At 40.4% G+C, this 20,659-nt stretch overlaps 1 protein-coding gene across 6 annotated transcripts in view; it reads left to right on the forward strand.

Annotated features, from left to right (window-relative positions):
- Positions 1 to 67: 67 nt before the first annotated feature.
- The window catches only part of CEP76 (centrosomal protein 76), a 39,062-nt gene continuing 18,470 nt past the window's right edge, over positions 68 to 20,659 (forward strand). The window contains exons 1-8 of one of the 6 annotated variants that reach the window (XM_016933264.2): positions 68 to 363; positions 1,739 to 1,894; positions 2,946 to 3,021; positions 3,651 to 3,875; positions 5,432 to 5,617; positions 7,487 to 7,584; positions 11,366 to 11,494; positions 16,397 to 16,585. In XM_016933264.2, the coding sequence (XP_016788753.1) occupies positions 301 to 363; positions 1,739 to 1,894; positions 2,946 to 3,021; positions 3,651 to 3,875; positions 5,432 to 5,617; positions 7,487 to 7,584; positions 11,366 to 11,494; positions 16,397 to 16,585 (1,122 nt within the window). In that variant the 5' untranslated portion in view covers positions 68 to 300. Of the gene's footprint in view, positions 667 to 1,738; positions 1,895 to 2,450; positions 2,675 to 2,945; positions 3,022 to 3,650; positions 3,876 to 5,431; positions 5,618 to 7,486; positions 7,585 to 11,365; positions 11,495 to 16,396; positions 16,586 to 20,659 lie in introns of those variants that run through there. The other 5 variants (XM_016933263.3, XM_054671739.2, XR_010152013.1 and 2 more) reach the window with 5 other exon arrangements.

The raw sequence follows: 20,659 nt of genomic DNA on the forward strand, positions 1-20,659 counted from the left end.
GGGTGCGGGGCCCGCGGGGAGGTGGAGCGGCGGGCGGAAACGATCAGGCAGCGTGCGGGCCAGCCCCAAGCCCTGTTTGTCCGCCACTGTTTGAAAACAGTTGGCGCCGCCGCCGCCGGGGCCTCAGTTCCAGGTCAGTCCCCGGCCTGACGCGGCGTTGCGTCCCCCGGGAGCTGCGCTAGGCGAACGGCTGCGGCGCTTTGTGCTCCAGTCGCTCCTAACGCTCCCTGGCCCGGCAGGGGCCGCGCAGTTAGGGCATCTGAGGCGGGGAGAAGCGGCGGGGAGACGCCGGCTGCCAGCATGTCGCTGCCTCCGGAGAAAGCCTCCGAGCTGAAGCAACTCATCCACCAGCAGCTGAGCAAGGTGAGAGTCGTGGGTGCTGGGAGAGACCGCCGGGCCGACCCATAACCTTTCCCTCCTGCCCGGCGGCCCCGGGCCGACAGCGGCATCTGCTTGCCGGGACTGTAGCGAGGATTGTGGGGTGCGCAACGCAGAGTAGGCAGAGCTTTGAGTTTGAGTCAGGAGAGCGTCCTCGTCTCCGAGAAAGAAAACGAGCCGAGCAGGTGCTAGCAAGAGTCTGGGGCGATAGAACGAGCGGTCTTGGCGTTTTGGGACGGCCGTGAGAATGAAGCGCTTAGTGAGCGACTTCTGGAAGTCGGATCGAGTGTAAGTTGTATTTGGAGGTTTATATTCTGTTGTAAGATATCAGGGTTTTTTTCTTTCTTGAGACGGAGTCTCTCTGTTGCCCAGGCTGGAGTGCAGTGGCACGATCTCGGCTCACTGCAACCTCCGCCTCCCAGGTTTAAGCGATTCTCCTGCCTCAGCCTCCCGAGTAGCTGGGATTACAGGCGCGCGCCACCACGCTAAGCTAATTTTTGTATTTTTAGTAGAGACAGGGTTTCACCATGTTGGTCTGGCTGGTCCCGAACTCCTGACTTCGTGATCCGCCCGCCTCGGCCTCCTAAAGTGCTGGGATTACAGGCGTGAGCCTCCGCGCCCGGCAGATATCAGGGTTTCTTTACCGCTGAAACATGTGGGTATCAGCGAAGTTGAACCAGGAGCTTCAATCAGTAATTCTCAAATAAGTCATGGAAGAGAAGTTACTAAAGGGTTTGTAATGACGGAATTTGTTAATATTTCGGAGCTCCAGAAGAACCTCCAGTTTCTGCAGCGCTCGCTCGACTGAGTGCAAGATGCTGAAGTGATAAAAGCGACCATTTATGGTGCTCTTGTGTGCCAGGCTTTGTGCTGTCTAGCATCTTTAATCCTCACAACACTATTGTGAGAGGGCACTACACTAGGTTTTTCCATTCTTATCGGTGACGAAACAGATTTATAAAGGGTAAATAAGTTGGCTTGAGGTTACGCATCTACTAAGTTGAAAGCTGGTAAGATTCCCTTATCAGTAGGCAGATCAAAGTATGAAAGTAATAAGATCATACTTTGATCTACCTACCCCCAGTCCGTGTTCTTTTGATTATACTATACTCCCTCTCAGAAGATTCCTTTTGGTTGAGTGTTGTTTGTGGAGAAATGGTAACAAAGGTACCAGATAACCAGTGGAGACTATTTCTAGAATTTGTACTCAAAAGATTCATTCTTTAAAAGCTTACCTTTGTTCCCATTCAATTGTGGTAACAATTGTGCATTTACTATTAGCTGGAGAACCTTAAAACTTCAGAAGCAGTATTTGACTGCTTTGTGATGTTATAAATTGTAATATGAGTTTTCTACATAGATGGATGTCCATGGTAGAATAAGAGAAATTCTTGCCGAGACTATACGGGAAGAATTGGCACCTGATCAACAACATTTATCAACAGAAGATTTGATCAAAGCCCTTAGACGTCGAGGAATCATTGACGATGTGATGAAAGAACTTAATTTTGTTACTGTGAGTAATCTTTTAGGGAAATAAATGAGAGTATATGTATATACTAATGCGTAACACTATTTATAAGGTTCCGATGTGGGGCCTTTCATTTTAGTAAAACCACTTTAAGGTCATTCTGTTTACTAGTGTCCTTGTTTCAAGTATAGGCTAGCTCTGCCCTTGAATATACCGAATAGTTTTGTGTATCAATGAAATTTGTGTTATATATCTTATTCCTGTCTCTACAGTGACAGAATTTTCTCTTATTTTCTAGGTCTGTAAATTTTGAATATACATACTTTAGTCCAATTAGTTCACCATAACAAAGTTCTTTTTCATTATGATCTGTAACTTTTTTAGATTAAGCGTATTTTTAAAATAAGCACTCTTTTGGGATTATATTCTCTATGATTAACAAATTACAAATTTCTTTAAGAAAATAATTGACTGCATAAGAGTCCTCAAATCTTTTAATACAAATAGGTCAATAATGGGATGATAGTCTCTCAGTGCACAATTAGTAAGTAGGCCTTCATTTGAAAGTGAGGCAATAATGAAAACTGTGACCTCAATACCTGGGTAATATAATGTGAAAATTGGATGGACTTCATAATACAATAGGGAATAAGTATTTTAATACAGCACCTTTTTTTGGTTTTTGAAGTTTATGAACCCATTTGTTATAAAAATTGACCTAATAACAGCTTCTACTCTGTGATGACACTCTATTAAAATCAGCTCATGGTGGAATTATAAGCCAACTGTTATATAAGGTTTACAGAAAGTTTAACCTTGTTGAAGGTATTAAGGATTTGTTTTTAGCTTTATGTGGATAGTATTACTTGAAGACAGTTTAATTCCTTAGCATTTGATTTTAGGAGTGACCAGTTTACATCATCTTTTATGCAGGCTTTTATTTTCATTATTTTAATTAGGCTAGGAAAATAAGGGGTTCTTTGAAAGGGCCTTACCCTGTTGACTTTAGGTTCAGTGCTTAGTCATGTTTATTGACATTTCCTTAACCTATAATTGTTTTCTAATTTGTTTTGATTTTTTTTTCCTGCCTTTCTAGGACAGTGTTGAGCAAGAACTCCCTTCCTCTCCAAAACAACCTATTTGTTTTGATAGACAATCGACATTAAAAAAAAGTATGTATATTTTAACATTAATTTAGTTGTGGTTAATAGTAAATATTGATGTGGTGTAGTCTTTGGTATTTGATAGAAGCCATTTCCATTTTTTCCCCCCAAAATAAAATACTTAAAATTTTATGGTTAGCTAAAACAGATTGTTTTGCATGAAGTATATCAGAAGAGTTAATGTATAGCACGGTAGAAGCAAAAACAGCATCACCAGTTTCTTGTGTTTTAATAATATGTTTTATAAAAACTGTACAGCCTTGCTTTTAAATGGTAATATAATTGTCTGACAAATACACTTGCTGAATTGATAATTATATGAGTTGGTTTGTGAAGGTGGAGGAATGTTGGATAAGCAGTTAAAAAGCAAAAGTATACTACATATTGGCTCTGATGCCTTTCCAGCTGGGAGAAAGTAGCGTGGATGTAAACTCAGCAAAGAATATCATATGATGTGTATCTTCTCCCCAGAGCGCAAATGATTCTGGCATATACAGTAATAAATTTGTTACTCTTTTGCTTTTTTTTTAGTCTTTGGTATTGGGTTTTTATCTGTCAAGTTTTTATTTCCTAATGTCTTGATCACATTCTTTTAAGTTATTTGGCAGTTTCCTCATATATATTGCTACACTTTACAGCTAATATTGATCCAACACGGAGGTATCTTTACCTTCAGGTTTTGGGTGGAAAAGCTTTCTTGGAACATCTGCAAGAACCTGAGCCTTTACCTGGACAAGTTTGTTCAACGTTTACTTTATGTTTACATTATCGAAACCAACGTTTTCGTTCTAAACCTGTTGCATGTGCCTGTGAACCAGATTTTCATGATGGCTTTTTACTTGAAGTCCACAGAGAAAGCTTGGGTAAGAAACAGTAATAAATTGTCATTTAATTGAGTAAATCTTTGTTATGTTTTATTGTGAAACAATAATAATGACTTTTTCCGTAAGGAGAGATTTATAATGGAGGAATCTATTTTGTTTCCCACTGCTCTTTTCAGTTTAAACTACTATCTACCTTCTTGCAATATTCTGTTTGCTATTCATTTTCCCTGGATATTATTTTTTGACTGTTTTCATTGTTGATTCTTTAGTAATACACACTTAAATACCTATTATGTGCATAGTGTTATGCTAGGCAGGTGCTGGGATGATATAGTGGAAAATGAGACGTGGTCCTTCTCATTTATAAAATATAACCAGATTGATGATGTTATGTAACTTTTAAAAGTCAAAGTTTAGGCTGAGCACGGTGACTCACAGCTGAAATCCCAACACTTTGGGAGGTCTAGGTGAGAGAATCATTTGAAGCCAGGAGTTCAAGACCAGTCTGGGCAAAGTGAGACATTGTCTCTACAAAAAATAAAAAATAGGCTGGGTGTGGTGGCTCATGCCTGTAATCCCAGCACTTTGGGAGGCCAAGGCAGGTGGGTCACCTGAGGTCAGGAGTTCGAGACCAGCCTAGCCAACATGTCGAAACCCTGTCTCTACTAGAAATACAAAAATTTCTAGCCGGGCATGGTGGCAGGCACGTGTAATGAGCCGAGATCACGCCATTGCACTCCAGCCTGGGCAACAGAGTGAGACTCTGTTTAAATAAATAAATAAATAAATAAATATTTATAAATTATTTATAAAAACTTTTAATAAATTTTTATACTTATAAATAAATATAAAAAGTCAAATTTAGATGTGAACGTATAACTGTCATTTTAATTTTTTCTTTTTTTTCTTATTTCTCCAATAAAGCATGTAATTCTCATAACTAAATTTTATGCTACTTGATTCCTGTAATTGTTTTACACTATGCTTCTTTCAGTAAAGGTATTTTGTATTTTGTAATTGTCAGTATGGAAATCTTTATATTTGTAAACTAAGCAAAGTTTCAGGATGTCTTCACAATTTTAGATTTAAAGATGACTGAAACATTACTAAAATTTATTTTTTTCCCTTTGAAAGATGTTACCTTAATAAGGCAATTAATAGGATAAATTGCTAGATTCAATGTGCTGTATTTTTCAGTTGTATGTCAATTATACAGTGATAATTTCTGGAGGTTAAAGGGATTTCTTGAGGTAGTTTGGGGATTAATATTGACATACTTGAAGGCTTTTTATTGTAGTAGCATATACTTTAATTAAGTACTTTTAAAGAACAGACTTATCTTATGAATCAGAAAGCACTGATATGCTGTAAGTTACTGGATAACTCATCACAATTTGCCAGTCTTCTGAAAAGTTAGTGATAGAAATAGGACTGTACTTGTATTTCCAGTTTTTTGCATGCTTTCTGAGACATTAGCAAATTGTTCTATTTGGTTTTATATAAGCTTATTATTTACTGTTTAATAAAAGTATTCTTTTATGTTGGCCTAACTGAATATGTAGTGTGGTATAATTTCGTTTGGATTATATTGCTAGGTGATGGAACTAGAATGGCTGATTCAACAACAATGTTATCAATAAGTGATCCAATTCATATGGTGCTAATCAAAACAGACATATTTGGTGAGACGACTTTAGTAGCATCGTATTTTCTGGAATGGCGATCGGTTTTGGGCTCAGAAAATGGAGTGACCAGTCTGACTGTGGAACTTATGGGTGTAGGTATGGTGATTAATATATCATTGTTAACCTTTTTATAGCCACAGTTCATTTGTAAATATATTTTATATCTTTAAAATGCTTTTATAATCCAAGAGGGAAACCTGTAAAATAGAATTTCGTTAGAGTTACAATTGGACCTCAGCATCCTAATCTTGAGAAATGTCTTGAAGAATAATATCAGTATAGCACTTCATGGTCAATCTGACCTTGTCTTAGGAGAAATGTTTTTTTCTGGAAAATGAATACAGGAATTTTGAGGGTTTTAATTTCAAGTTCATTTGATTAAATATAAGGCTATAAAGAAAATTAATATTCTTGACACACATACAAACTTATGTGTGTCCAGTCATCACACCCTGGAATACATCCCCTTTGGTACCAGTGATTCTTGCAAAATACAGAGTAGGTGTTCTCCCAACCTTTTACAGTGTGGGTGAGTGAGACTTGGAAGAGGAAATAATTTGCTTAGTGTCAGTATCAACTAGTCCTTGAGGGCAGAGCTGGTGCCTATCTTATTTATCATAGTCTCCTTGGAATCTTGCACACTGCCTGCTATGTAACACATACTTGCTAATAAAATGAGAAAACAAAACCTACCAATGTTTTATCTATAACATATAATGGAATTACTTTGGTTTTTAAACTTAGTCACAGAGTTAAACCTTGCCAGTGGACAGCATAGTCTTAGTAATTTAGATGATGATGATGATTATTATTATTATTATTATTTGAGATGGAGTCTCGCTCTGTCGCCAGGCTGGAGTGCAGTGCTGCAATCTCGGCTCACTGCAACCCCCGCCTCCTGGGTTCAAGCGATTATACTGGCTCAGCCTGCTAAGTAGCTGGGACTACAGGCATGCGCCACCACACCCAGCTAATTTTTGTATTTTTAGTAGAGATGGGGTTTCACCATGTTGGCCGGGATGGTCTTGATCTCTTGACCTCGTGATCTGCCCGCCTCGGCCTCCCAAAGTGCTGGGATATTGGCGTGAGTCACCGCGCCCAGCCAGTAATTTAGATTTTAATAAGTCATACCAAGAATGTATTTTTCTTTAAATAAAAATTATAGAAAAAGTGTCCTTTATGTAAGAAATTTATTTTCAAAAACAATACCCAATTTGTCTTCAAAAATAGGCCTAACATGATAATCGTAGCAGTGACCTGGAAACAAGCAGATTCTGATTCACTGAAGAAACATTAAATCGTTTTGATGTGAAGTATATTTGTTTTCTAGTTCTTCAAATCCAGGCATGGATTGAAAATTTCTACTCAGCCTGTAATTGGATAATGGGGAGTGACAAATGGGAGTTACTATAAGTGACAATATAAATGCTTTCTAATTTTTAGTGTGTGTGTGTGTGTGTGTGTGGAGACAGAATGAGGTGTTAACAGTTGCTTTGACTTTGAATTTAATGTAAGTCTGGTTGATATTATACATTTAATTAAGACAAAAATTAAGAGTCTCAAATCCTTTAAGTCAGAAAAGTTTCTTAAAACCTGTTAGAAAAGCCATGTGTAGTGGCTCATGCCTGTAATCCCACCAAGCACTTTGGAAGGCTGAGGCAGGAATATCACTTGAGCCCTGGAGTTTAAGACCAACCTGAATAACATAGAGAGACCCCATCTCTACTTAAAGAAGAAAAAGAGTGTCAGAAAGCTAAGAAAATAGTCTCCTTATAATTAAACACCTTTGTTTAAAAAAATTGATTTGGTTCATTTTAATATGAATATTAAAGGTAATGTTGAATGTTATCTTTATTCCATGTAAGTGATAAAACACCAAGTGCCTAAATTATTTTGGTTAGACTTTGGTTGACTAAATATATATAGTATTGAAATCTCTGAAGTTCAAAATATTTATGTTTATAGGCACAGAATCAAAAGTTTCTGTGGGAATTTTAAATATAAAACTTGAAATGTATCCACCACTCAATCAAACATTATCTCAAGAAGTAGTGAACACACAGGTAAATACTTATGAGTTTCTCTTTTTTTGTGTGTTTGTTTTCATAGTAGTGTATTTACCTGTTGATCCTAGAAAGCACTCTATTTTTAGAAAATTATCATTTATTTCTACATTAGCACTCAAAGGTTCACAAAAAGGATGAGGAAGAAAATAAAGACAAGATTGTTTTCCTAGGAGAATCTGTAGTCTAGTTTGGGAAATACGATGAACATTTATTGAGACAGCATAAGAATTATAGGATAGGCCGGTGGCTCACGCCTGTAGTACCAGCACTTTGGGAGGCCGAGGCGGGCGGATCACAAGGTCAGGAGATCGAGACCATCCTGGCTAACACGGTGAAACCCCGCCTCTACTAAAAATACAAAAAAAAAAAAAAAAATTAGCCGGGCGTGGTGGCGGGCGCGGTGGCGGGCGCCTGTAGTACCAGCTACTCGGGAGGCTGAGGCAGGAGAATGGCGTGAACCGGGAAGAGGAGCTTGCAGTGAGCCCAGATCGCACCAGTGCACTCCAGCCTGGGCAACAGAGCAAGACTCCATCTCAAAAAAAAGAAAAAAAAAAAAGAATTACAGGATAAAGCCGAAGAAGATAAAAGAGTAAAGTGCAACCCCAGTGGGGTGGGATTTTAACGTTCTTTCGCAGGCATTTATTGAAAGCTTGCTGCTTATGTCTTTTCTGCTCTGTTCTCTCAGGGTAGAAGTGCTTGCCACTTTTAGAGTGTGTTTGGAGAGGTTTTTTTCCCTAATTCCACTGTCAGGTCTCTGATGAATTACTTTCTTCCTGGGTCTTAAAAGATCGGCAGATTTTTTCATTCCTTCACATTGGATTTGCCATCGATGTTTAGTTCTTGCCAGTCTTTAGTTTGGAGGTTCTCATTATCTGCTGACTTGCTGGGATGGCACTTGTGGAATGGTTCTCCTTGATTACATACGCCACCCTTTACTCCACCCTGCCTGTCATATTGTTCCTTTTACAGACCTGTGTTTAGATGCTAGTGCTTCTCCCTCAGGCCAACAATGTCCTGCGCTGTTTTCTTTAAACTTTTTTTCCTTCCTTTTGTAAACTCTCATCTCCCTCTAATCTCTAGCTTCTGACATGTGTCATGGGTGGTATATATACCTGAAACCACATAGTGGGAACCAACTTTGATGTTACTCAAATAAATACCCAGCCCTGTGGGAGGCTAAGGTGGGTGGATCACTTTTGAGTCCAGCAGTTTAGGACCAGCTTGGGCAACATAGTGAGACCCTGTCTCTACAAAAATTTTAAAAAATTAGTCAAGCATGGTGGTACATACTTGTAGTCCCAGCTGCTTGGGAAGCTGAAATGGGAGGATTGCTTGACCCAGGAATTTGAGGTTACAGTGAGCTGTGATTGTACCACTGCACACTAGCCTGGGTTACAGACTAAGACCCTGTCTCTTAAATAAATGGTGTATACACACATATACATTATGTGTATACGTGAGGGGTTTTTTTGTTTGTTTTTTTCAGACAGAGTCTCGCTGTGTCGCCAGGTTGGAGTGCAGTGGTGCAATCTTGGCTCACTGCAACGTCTGCCTCCCGAGTTCAAGCAATTCTCCTGCCTCAGTCTCCTGAGTAGCTGGGACTACAGGCAGGTGCCACCACGCCCAGCTAATTTTTGTATTTTTAATAGAGACAGGGTTTCACCATGTTGGCCAGGATGGTCTCGATCTCTTGACCTCGTGATCTGCCTGCCTCGGCCTCCCAAAGTGGTATACATGAGTTTTAATCATGTTATTCATATATTTATGTGACATATAAAGTAAATGTTTGGGCTCTACTTTTTTGGGGTAGTAGCTTGTTTTTTTTAATTAAATTTTATTCTTTTAGAGACAGCATCTCACTCTGACTCTCAGGCTTGAGTGCAGTGGTGTGATTATAGCTCACTGAAACCTCAGACTCCCAGCCTCAAGCAATCCACCTGCCTCAGCCTCCCAAAACATTGGGATTGCAGACATGGACCATTGTGCCCCGCCAGGTTCTCCTTTTTAAACTTAACATTATTTTATATGTATTTTCTCATATTTCCACTGTCATATTTATAATTTCTAGTGACTAAAACATAAGTTTATTCTATTATCTGATAAATTGCTTCTAATTTTCTCTTTAAAATTGCACTATTAAAAATTTTAGCCAGGCTAATTAATCTGTAATCCCAGCACTTTGGGAGGCCAAGGTAAGAGGATCACTTCAGGCCAGGAGTTCAAGACCAGCCTGGGCAACATAGGTAGACTTCATCTCTACAAAAGTTTTTAAAAATTAACTGCACATGGTGGTGCATTCCTGTAGTCCCAGCTACTGGGGAGGCTGAGGTGGGAGGATCGCTTGAGCCCAGGAATTCAAGGCTACAGTGAGCCATGATCATGCAGTAGCACTCCAGACTGGGTGACAGAGCAAGACCCTGTCTCTTAAAAGAAATTAAAGTCAGAAATATGTATGGATCCTAAATAGATGTCAAAATGTGCTAGACACTGTTCTAGACACTGGAGATGTAGCTGTGTATAGGGCAGCAGACAGCTAGACAGCTTGCTCTCAAGGAATTTAGATTCTAGGGCAGGAGAAACAATAAGTCAGCAAACAAAATAATCAGATAGTAGAAGGTGTTTTTTGGAGAATTATTACAGGTGATATGATACAGTGGTTATTGGGTGGCTAATTATAGGTCGAGTGACTAAGGTAGGGAAAGAGTCTGAACGACAGGAAGTAACCAGCCATGCAAAGATTGGGGCTGAGCTTCCAGCACTGGGAACAGCCTAGAACAAAAGCCCCTATGGAGGACCGAAAGCCCTGTGTGGCTAGAGCGTAGTGGGTTGGGGAGAGAGGAGAAAATGAGATAGTCGGGCCAGAGTTCATAGGCCAGGGCAGGTATTTTGCAATGTGATGGAGAATGAAGTGTTTTAACAAGAGAATGACAGTATGTTTTTTTTTTTTGAGATAGAGTCTCACTCTATCACCCAGGGTGGAGTACGGTGGCATGAACTCGGCTCACTGCAACCTCTGCCTCCCGGGTTCAAGCAATTCTCCTGCCTCAGCCTCCCGAGTAGCTGGGATTACAGGCATGTACCACCATCCCCAGCTAGTTTTTGTATTTTTAGTTGAGATGGGGTTTCACCGTGTTGGCCAGGCTGGTCTCGAACCCCTGACCTCAAATGATCCACCTGCCTTGGCCTCCCAAAATGTGATTACAGGTGTGAGCCACCATGCCCGGCTTGTATGATTTACTATTTAAAAATTTCTGGGCCAGGCGCGGTAATCCCAGCACTTTGGGAGGCCAAGGCGGGCGGATCATGAGCTCAGGAGTTCAAGACTAGCTTGACCAATGTGGTGAAACCCTGTCTCTACTAAAAATACAAAAAAAAATTTAGCTGAGTGTGGTGGCACGTGCCTGTAGTCCCAGCTACTCAGGAGGCTGAGGCAGGAGAATTGCTTGAACGTGGGAGGCGGAGGTTGCAGTGAGCTGAGATCTTGCCACTGCACTCCAGCCTGGGCAACAGAGCAAGACTGCATCCCCCACAACCAAAAAAAAAAAAAAAAAAAAATTCTGTCTTGGGAGGAAAAAAAGGTGACTTATGATTATTGTATGGAGATGGGATTGTACTAGGGGTAAGTGTAGAAACAGGGAAGTCAGGAGGCTCTTATAGAAGATGATGATGACTCAGATTAGCGTGGTAATGATGTAGAGAAGTAGATAAATTTGCTACATATTTTATAGTAATTAAAGATAATGAATAGAAATTGAAAAATATTTTTTTAAATTTCAAGCTTGCTTTGGAACGTCAGAAAACTGCAGAGAAAGAGCGATTATTTCTTGTATATGCTAAGCAGTGGTGGAGAGAATATTTGCAAATTCGACCCTCACACAACTCACGACTGGTTAAGATTTTTGCACAGGTTTGTAAATTATATTAGAATAATTTTATGCCTGTATTTGAGATTTACTGTTATGTGTGTAAATTTCATTTAATATTTATTTGTAAAATGTATTCCAAAAAATAAAAGTATATTTGTAAAATAAAATGCTGATTTTGTAATATTCTCTTTCACTGCATAGTGAGTGGCAAGATCAATCTATGTCTTATTTTACTTTCAATTTCAGTTATTGTGGGTTTTTGAAAAATTACCTTTCTCAGGTTGAGTCAACTATTGTGTTTTAAACCCTTTCTGAATATATTTGATTTAAAGTAGATGAAAATCCATTTTGTTTAACTTGGAATGTGTATTTGCTTGATACTTAGTGCTAAATAATTAACCATTTGGACACTTCGCAGGTTATATGTAAATCCAGCTCTTGTGTGCAGAACGTGGGGGCTCTGGGCATATATATATTTTTTGTTAGGGTTTAAAAAAAAATTGTACATAACCACGACTTCTAAGCCAGTGACCAGTAATGTTTAACTGAAGCATTTCAACTATATATCTCTGCCTCCATTTTTCCTGAGTCCTAAACCCATTTTCTCTCTTTAACAGACCAATATAAAATATATGGTCAGGTCAGCTAGGCGCGGTGGCTCACGCCTGTAATCCCAGCACTTGGGGAGGCTGAGGTGGGTGGATCAAGAGGTCAGGAGATCGAGACCATCCTGGCTAACACCGTGAAACCCCATTTCTACTAAAAACACAAAAAATTAGCCGGGCGTGATGGCGGGCTCCTATAGTCGCAGCTACTCGGGAGGCTGAGGCAGGAGAATGGCGTGAACCCGGGAGGCGGAACTTGGGGTGAGCCGAGATAGCACCACTGCAGTCCGGCCTGGGCAACAGAGCAAGACTCCGTCTAAAAAAAAAAAAAAAAAAAAATTTGGTCAGGTTCACGTATTTTTTGTAACTCCTAAGGAACAGTTCAAATATTTTGTATATATTCAGCCTCATATGGATGCTTTCATGTAAGTATAGTGTAGTATATTATTTTAAGTTAAGTTTCTCAAATACTGTACATTCATCCAGCTTTACCCTACTTTCCCTAGATTTTGGAACAGGCTAAAAGTGGTTTAGTGTCCAGATGGGGAGCTTGGGAATGAGAGGTTGACTAGAGGTGGGAATAAGGGAAATGGCTTCTGACTTTCTGATAGCGTTGTTTATATATTGAATGACTGGTTGGCAAGGTAACAACATTATCAGGACAAAGGCAAGGAGAAACCAATCAAAATATAACTGGCTTCCTGGCCAGGCGCGGTGGCTCACGCCTGTAATCCCAGCACTTGGGGAGGCCGAGGCAGGTGGATCCTCTGAGGTCAGGGGTTTGAGACCAGCCTGGCCAACATGGCGAAACCTTGTCTCTACTAAAAATACAAAAATTAGCCAGGCTTGGTGGCAGGCACCTATAATCCCAGTTAGTCAGGAGGCTGAGGCAGGAGAATTGCTTAACTTGGGAGGCGGAGGTTGCAGTGAGCGAAGATCACGCCATTGCACTCCAGCCTGGGCGACAGAGTGAGACTCTGTCTCAAAACAATAACAACAACAAAAAATATACATATATATATATATATTTTTAAAAAACTGGCTCCCTGCTGTCTGTATAGTCTGAGGCATTTATTCATTGCCACGTGGAATTAGGAACTAGAGAGGACTCAGGATGGAGTGAGGCAGTGAATCAGAAATGGCAGGATCAAAGAGGAGGAAGAAGTGGAAATGCACTAAGGAAGTCAAGGAAGTGGGATTTTCTTTTAGGAAATAAACGAGTTCCTCTCTCAGAATTCATTGTAAGATTTGAACCATAGAAGGTAATTTAGTTTCACAGTAACCGTATAAGATTGTCAAGTGGCCAGGCATTGGCTCTTTTTGTAAACAGTATGAAGGTTAGAGAAGTGAACAGTCTTTTCAAGGCCAAACAGCAACTCAGTCATGGCAAAGTCTGTATTAAATTGGAGTTTCAACTGGTGCCTTTTTGGTTTATGCCACCTCTTTCCATATACATAGAGTAAATAAAATGCTGATTTAATTTAGATTCCTCAGAACTGTTTCTTGCTGCTGCTTCCTGTGTTTGACCAGTTCTGAAATTAAACAACATCAGTGTAAAGCAGTCAATCTAATTATAAAAACAATAGTTATAAATCAAAACGTTAATATACATATCCAGGCCAAAAAAATTTCTAATGTATCCAGCACTGAAAGTAAAGTAAAGAACTTGTTTTTGTTGTTGTTGTGAGACAGAGTCTCTATCACCCAGGCTTGAGTGCAGTGGTGCGATCTTGGCTCACTGCAACCTCCACCTCCCAGATTCAAGTGATTCTCCTGCCTCAGCCTCCCAAGTAGCTGGGACTACAGGCACGTGCCACCATGCCTGGCTAATTTTTTGTGTTTTTAGTAGAGATGGGGTTTCACTGTGTTAGCCAGGATGGTCTCGATCTCCTGACCTCATGACCCGCCCGCCTCGGCCTCCCAAAGTGCTGGGATCATAGGCGTGAGCCACCATACCTGGCCAAGAACTTTTTTGCAATGATGGAAATATTCTGTATCTGTGCTAACCAGTATGGTAGCCACCAGCCATGTACTGAGCATTCAAAATGTGGCTATTATGACTAAAAATAATTGAATTTTAAATTTTAATTAAAATTTAAATAGCTCATAATGGTTAGTGATTTTCTCACTGGACAGTGCCCATTCAGAGGTTGAAATATTAACTTTTCAAAACACTTAAGTAGCTTGTGGGGATACATTTAGATAATATTAGAATATTGCTGTAATAAAACGATATATCTTACATTCTAAGATGCTACTATTGATGATTGACTTAGGCAAATGCTTCCACTTCTTATGTGCTCATCTTTTCTTGCCTGTTAGTGGATTTGTAAGAATAGGAGTAACAGTCCTGCACCTCAATCCTAACCAAAGATATGTAGATTTGCCGTGGCCATTATACTTAAAAATTCGTTATTCTTTTTACCCTTTGTTAGCTGGTTTTGCTATAGTACAGTAGTAATTCATTGAATGATGCTTTTTGAACTTTTTAGTGCAAGAAACTTTAAAATAAGTTACAGAAATTGAACTTAAAGGCCACTAGGTTTTTTTTTTTTCTTTTTTGAGATGGAGTCTCGCTCTCGCCCAGGCTGGAGTGCAGTGGCACGATCTCGGCTCACTGCAAGCTCCGCCTCCCAGATTCATGCCATTCTCCTGCCTCAGCCTCCCAAGTTGCTGGGACCACATGCCCGGCTAATTTTTTTTGTATTTTTAGTAGAGACGGGGTTTCACCATGTTAGCCAGGATGGTCTTGATCTCCTGACCTCGTGATCCACCCGCCTTGGCCTCCCAAAGTGCTGGGATTACAGGCGTGAGCCACCGTGCCCAGCCTAAGGCCATTAGGTTTTAAGAAAATGTAAATCACTTGAGGATTGAGGATATCCTTTTAATATTTAGTTTGTGATTTCAGGACTTAGTATTCTTATACCACACTAGATTATTAGTAATGCTAAGTTCATGTAAAAGAAAACCATAGTTCTCTACATCCCCCCAAAATTAGAATAATAATCCTCTGTTTTAAAAATTGGTGCCCTCTAGGCCAGGCACAGTGGCTCACGCCTGTAATCCCAGCACTTTGGGAGGTCGAGGTGGGCGGATCACTTGAGGTCAGGAGTTTGAGACCAGCCTGGTCAACATCGTGAAACCCCATCTCTACAAAAATACAAAAATTAGCCAGGTGTGGTGGCACATACCTGTAATCCCAGCTACTCAGGAGGCTGAGGCACAAGAATTGCTTGAACCCGCGGGCGGAGGTTGCAGCGAGCCGAGATCACGCTACTGCACTCCAGCCTGGACAACAGCGAGACTCTGTCTCAAAAAAAAAAACAAAAAAAATTGATGCCTTCTGCAGTTGAGAACTATAGGTATGAGTGGAATCTATAGCCAATTTGCTCTGCAACATAAAAATTAATGATCTTTCTCATTATAATCAAATGTAAATAAGTGAGTTTTTTTTTTCCTGGCTAAAGTATGGGACTATATTGGAAAAAGATGTTGTGGTTGTGGAGAAAGACATCAGTGGTTCTGATAATTCAAACAGATGGTGTTTCTGTTGGCTGGGTTAGATCTCATGTCCTGAGGAACCCTATCAGGGAGGGTAGGTCATCTCCAAATCTTGAATAGTAAGTGGCCCTTTCACAGTGCCGTATCAGTAACCATGAAGGTAAAGAGATTGTGGGCTTTGGTAATACTAACTGTAAAATCACAGTGGTAGACAGTCATCAGAGACCTATATATGCATACAAGTTATTCAGCACCAACACCAGGAGATATCCTGTATTTAGGATGTAAAACTTTTTCTAGAGTGTTTTTTGAAATTTTGCTTTCAGTTGACTTGGTTAACAAATTATTGTTTCCTGTGGATCTCTAAATTTGAGGCCCTAATGGAAACAAACTAGAATCAAGCTACAATCATTTCTGTTATATCAGCCAATCAGAAGAGTTATTTGTTCTGTCTGGCTATATGTTGTTAAATTCTATATGGTAATGTGAAAAAATACTTCAGCTTAGAGCACTTCTCCCTCCCCTACATACCTACCCACACATTTCTCAGAGGAGTTCTTATTGCCACAGCCTTTGGAGTAAAACAGCTCAGAGCTTGAACCTGGCTCTGTTGCATAATAGCTGTAGCTCCTCAGTTTTCATCTATAAAATGAAAATAATGGAGATGAGGATTAAGGGAAATTATATACACAGCACTTTGCAGCCAAATACTGGATACAAGGTAAGCACTCAATCAATGGTATGCTGAATTATTTTATCCTACATTAATGTATTTGAGAAAAACATAATTGGGGATGATTAATATGTCATTACAGATGTTTTTCCCCTTTTCCCTAGGATGAAAATGGGATAAATAGACCAGTCTGTTCCTATGTTAAACCACTTCGAGCTGGACGGCTTCTTGATACTCCAAGGCAAGCAGCAAGATTTGTTAATGTCCTTGGTTATGAACGAGCTCCTGTTATTGGAGGAGGAGGTAAACAGGAGCAGTGGTGCACTCTGCTGGCCTTTCTCTGTAGAAACAAGGTATTATACACACATAATAGAATTAAGTAGCAGTATATCATAGTTACTCTGAATTTGTTATCCATTTGTAAAAGAATGCCTTAGAAAAATGCACATATAGTCAACCCTCTGTACCCACAGGTTCTGTATCTGTAGATTCAACCAACTGCAGATCAAAAATACTTATAAAAGTAAAAAATAACAATACAATAATAAAAAATAGTACAAATAAAAAAATGGTGTGTAACAACGTTTATGTAGCATTTACATTGTATTGAGATTTTTAAACAATTTAGAGGTGATTTAAAGTATATAGGAGGATGTGCTTAGGTTATATATAAAATACTATACCATTTTGGCTGGCCGCAGTGGCTCATGCCTGTATCCCAGCATTTTGGGAGGCTGAGGCAGGTGGATCACCTGAGGTCAGGAGTTCAAGACCAGTCTGGGCAACATGGTGAAACCCTATCTCTACTAAAATACAAAAAATTATCTGGGCATGGTGTCGTGTGCCTGTAATCCCAGCTACTCAGGAGGCTGAGGCAGGAGAATCACTTGGACCCTGGAGGCGGAGGTTGCAGTGAGCCGAGATCGCACCATTGCACTCTAGCCTGAGGACAGAGCAAGACTCGTCTCAAAAAAAAAAAAAAAAAAAACTATTTTATATAAGCCTTGAGTATCCACGGATTTTGTTTTGCAAGGGTCCTGGAACTAACCGCTTTGGGGTGCTATCAACTTGACCACGTCAGAACCTTGTTCGTTTTTCATAACATTTAAATATCAATACACAAAAAACTCAGCATCTTTATTTTCTCATGTAGTTTCTTATTTATTGTGATTTCTGTGATGTAGGGACCTACAAGTGCTAAAATCTCAGAAATCAAGTTGCAGAATGAATTAGGAACAGCACCAGGACCAGACCATGGCTTTCTGGTACTACTGATGTGTTGCAATTTGCTCAGATAATACATCTTTAAAAAAGAGAAAATAAGGCTGGGCGCGGTGGCTCATGCCTGTAATCCCAGCACTTTGGGAGGCCGAGGTGGGTGGATCACCTGAGGTCAGGAGTTCGAGACCAGTCTGACCAACGTGGAGAAACCCCGTCTCCACTAAAAGTACAAAATTAGCGTGGTGTGGTGGCACATGCCTATAATCTTAGCTACTGAGGAGGCTGAGGCAGGAGAATTGCTTGAACCTGGGAGGCGGAGGCTGTGGTGAGCTGAGATCGCGCCATTGCACTCCAGCCTGGGCAACGAGCAAAACTCCATAAAAAAAAAAAGAGAAAATGGCAGTACAAAATTAATATAGAAAAAATATTAAAATAGAAAAAATCTTGAATTGCATGCTATTTTGTTTAGTTTGTATTTAAATACAAATGTATATTTAATTACACTTTTTGAATGACTTGATTTTAGTAAACTAATTTTATAGATTATGGGATATTTCCTAATCTGTGTTCTAAAAATGTTGATAGTATGATAACAAACAAGTAAAACTATCTTTAGGCCAGGTGCGGTGGCTCACGCCTGTAATCCCAGCACTTTGGGAGGCCGGGGATGGTGGATCACCTGTGGTCGGGAGTTCTAGAACAGCCTGGCTAACATGGAGAAACTCCACCTCTACTGAAAAAATACAAACATTAGCCAGCCACGGTGGCGGGCTCCTGTAATCCCAGCTACTTGGGAGGCTGAGGCAGGAGAATCACTTGAACCTGGGAGGTGGAGGTTGCAGTGAGCCGAGATCATGCCATCGCACTCCAGTGTGGGCAATAAGAGCAAAACTCCATCTCAAAAAAAAAAACAAAAAACTATCTTTAGCCTGGGCGACGGAGTGAGACTCTGTCTCAAAAAAAATAAAGGTGACAGCAGGCCAGGCATGGTGGCTCACGCCTGCAATTCCAGCACTTGGGTAGGCCAAGGTGGGCAAATCACTTGAGCCCAGAAGTTCCAGACAAACCTGGGCAACATGGCAAAATCCCTGTCTCTAAAAAACTATAAAAATTACCCAGGCATGGGCCAGGTGTGGTGGCTTACGCCTGCAATCCCAGCACTTTGGGAGGCTGAGGCAGGCGGATCACGAGGTCAGGAGATCGAGATCATCCTTGCTGATACGGTGAAACCCTATCTCTACTAAAAACACAAAAAAAGGAGAATCACTTGAACCCATGAGGTGGAGGTTGCAGTGAGCTGAGATCGTGCCACTGCACTCCAAACTGTATGACAGAGCAAGACTCTGTCTCAAAAAATATATATATATGTAATATATATATAATATATATATTTAGATTTTTTTACTGTACAAACAACAGCATTACAACAGTAATGGTGAAACTTTACCTATAATTCTATTCCTAGTTTATTATTTCTTTTTATATTTTTTCTGCTGTATATGTATCATTTATTTCATAATTATAATTATTGTAAATAAATTTTTGTATCTTGCTTTATAATTAAGCATTATGCTATGAACATTTTTCTATGTGTTGCTACAGTCTTTCTGATTTCCTTTTTTTTTTTAAATGAGACAGAGTTTTCCTCTTGTCGCCCAGGCTGGAGTGCAATGGCATGATCTCGGCCCACTGCAACCTCCGTCTCCTGGGTTCAAGCGGTTCTCCTGCCTCAGCCTACCTAGTAGCTGGGATTACAGGTGCCCGCCACCACCCCCAGCTCATTTTTGTATTTTTAGTAGAGATGGGGTTTCACTGTGTTGGCTAGGCTGGTCTCGAACTCCTGACGTTAGGTGATCTGCCCGCCTCTGCCTCCTAAAGTGCTGATTTCCATTTTTTAATGAGTGTTTAAGTTTTCTTGAGTCAATATACAAAATACACTTAACTGTTTCCCTATTGTAGGAACTGCCAAGTTAGGCTCTTTTTTTTTTATTCAGTGGTTTTGTTGTTGTTGTTTTCTTTTGTTTTTGTTTAGGACGGGGTCTCGCTCTGTCGCCCAGGCTGGAGTGCAGTGTCACGATCTCGGCTCACTGCAACCTCCGCCTCCCAGCCTCAAGCAATTCTCCTACCTCAGCCTCCTGAGTAGCTGGGACTACAGGCATGGAGCCACCATGCCTGGCTTTTTTTTTTTTTTTTTTGGTATTTTTAGTAGAGATGGGGTTTCTTGGCCAGGGTGGTCTCAAACTCCTGGCCTCAAGTGATCTGCCCGCCTCAGCCTCCCAAAGTGCTGAGATTACAGGCAAAAGCTGGCACACCTGGCCATAAAGTTAAGCTCATTTTAAATTTTTTAATGTTGCCGTGAATGAACTTTCACACTGACTATCTTTGCAGATATTATTATTTTACTTCTGAATTTTCTTTAGGACAAAATCTCAGAAATAATTGGGTCTAAAAGGTTGATTAAGCCAGGCGCAGTGGCTCATGCCTGTAATCCCAGTACTTTGGGAGGCCGAGGTGGGTGGATCACTTGAGGTCAGGAGTTCAAGACCAACCTGGCCAACATGGTGAAACTCTATCTCTACTAAAAATACAAAAATTAGCTGGGTGTGGTGGTGCACGCCTGTAGTCCTAGCTACTCGGGAGGCTGAGAATCATTGGAACCCGGGAGGAGGAGGAGGTTGTAGTGAGCCGAGGTCATGCCACTGCATTCCAGCCTGGGTGACAGAGTGAGACTACGTCTCAAAAAAGAAAAAAGTAAATTAAAAAATAAAAGATTGGTTATTACATTTTTGTAAAGCCACTTTAAGAACTATAAAATGCTATTTGTTTTCTTACAGTTGATTTTTTTTAAAAAACTGTAGCACCACCAAATCCAATTTTTTGGAGAAAGAGATTTCTTGGCCAGGTAAGGTGGCTCATGCCTGTAGTCCCAGCACTTTGGGAGGCTGAGGCAAGCGGATTGCTTGAGTCCAGGAATTCGAGACCAGCCAGGGCAACTTGGTGAAACCTTGTCTCTACAAAAACACAAAAAATAGCTGGGCCTGGTGATGAGTGCCTGTGGTCCCAGCTATTCAGGAGGCTGAGGCGGGGGAATCACTTGAGCTGGGGACATCAAGGCTGCAGTGAGCTGAGGACGTCAAGGCAGCAGTGAGCTGAGATCATGCCACTGCACTCCAGCCTGGGTGTCAGAACTAGACCCTATCTCAAAA

This window comes from Pan troglodytes, chromosome 17 (assembly GCF_028858775.2).
Source record: "Pan troglodytes isolate AG18354 chromosome 17, NHGRI_mPanTro3-v2.0_pri, whole genome shotgun sequence".
Lineage (NCBI taxonomy): Eukaryota > Metazoa > Chordata > Mammalia > Primates > Hominidae > Pan > Pan troglodytes.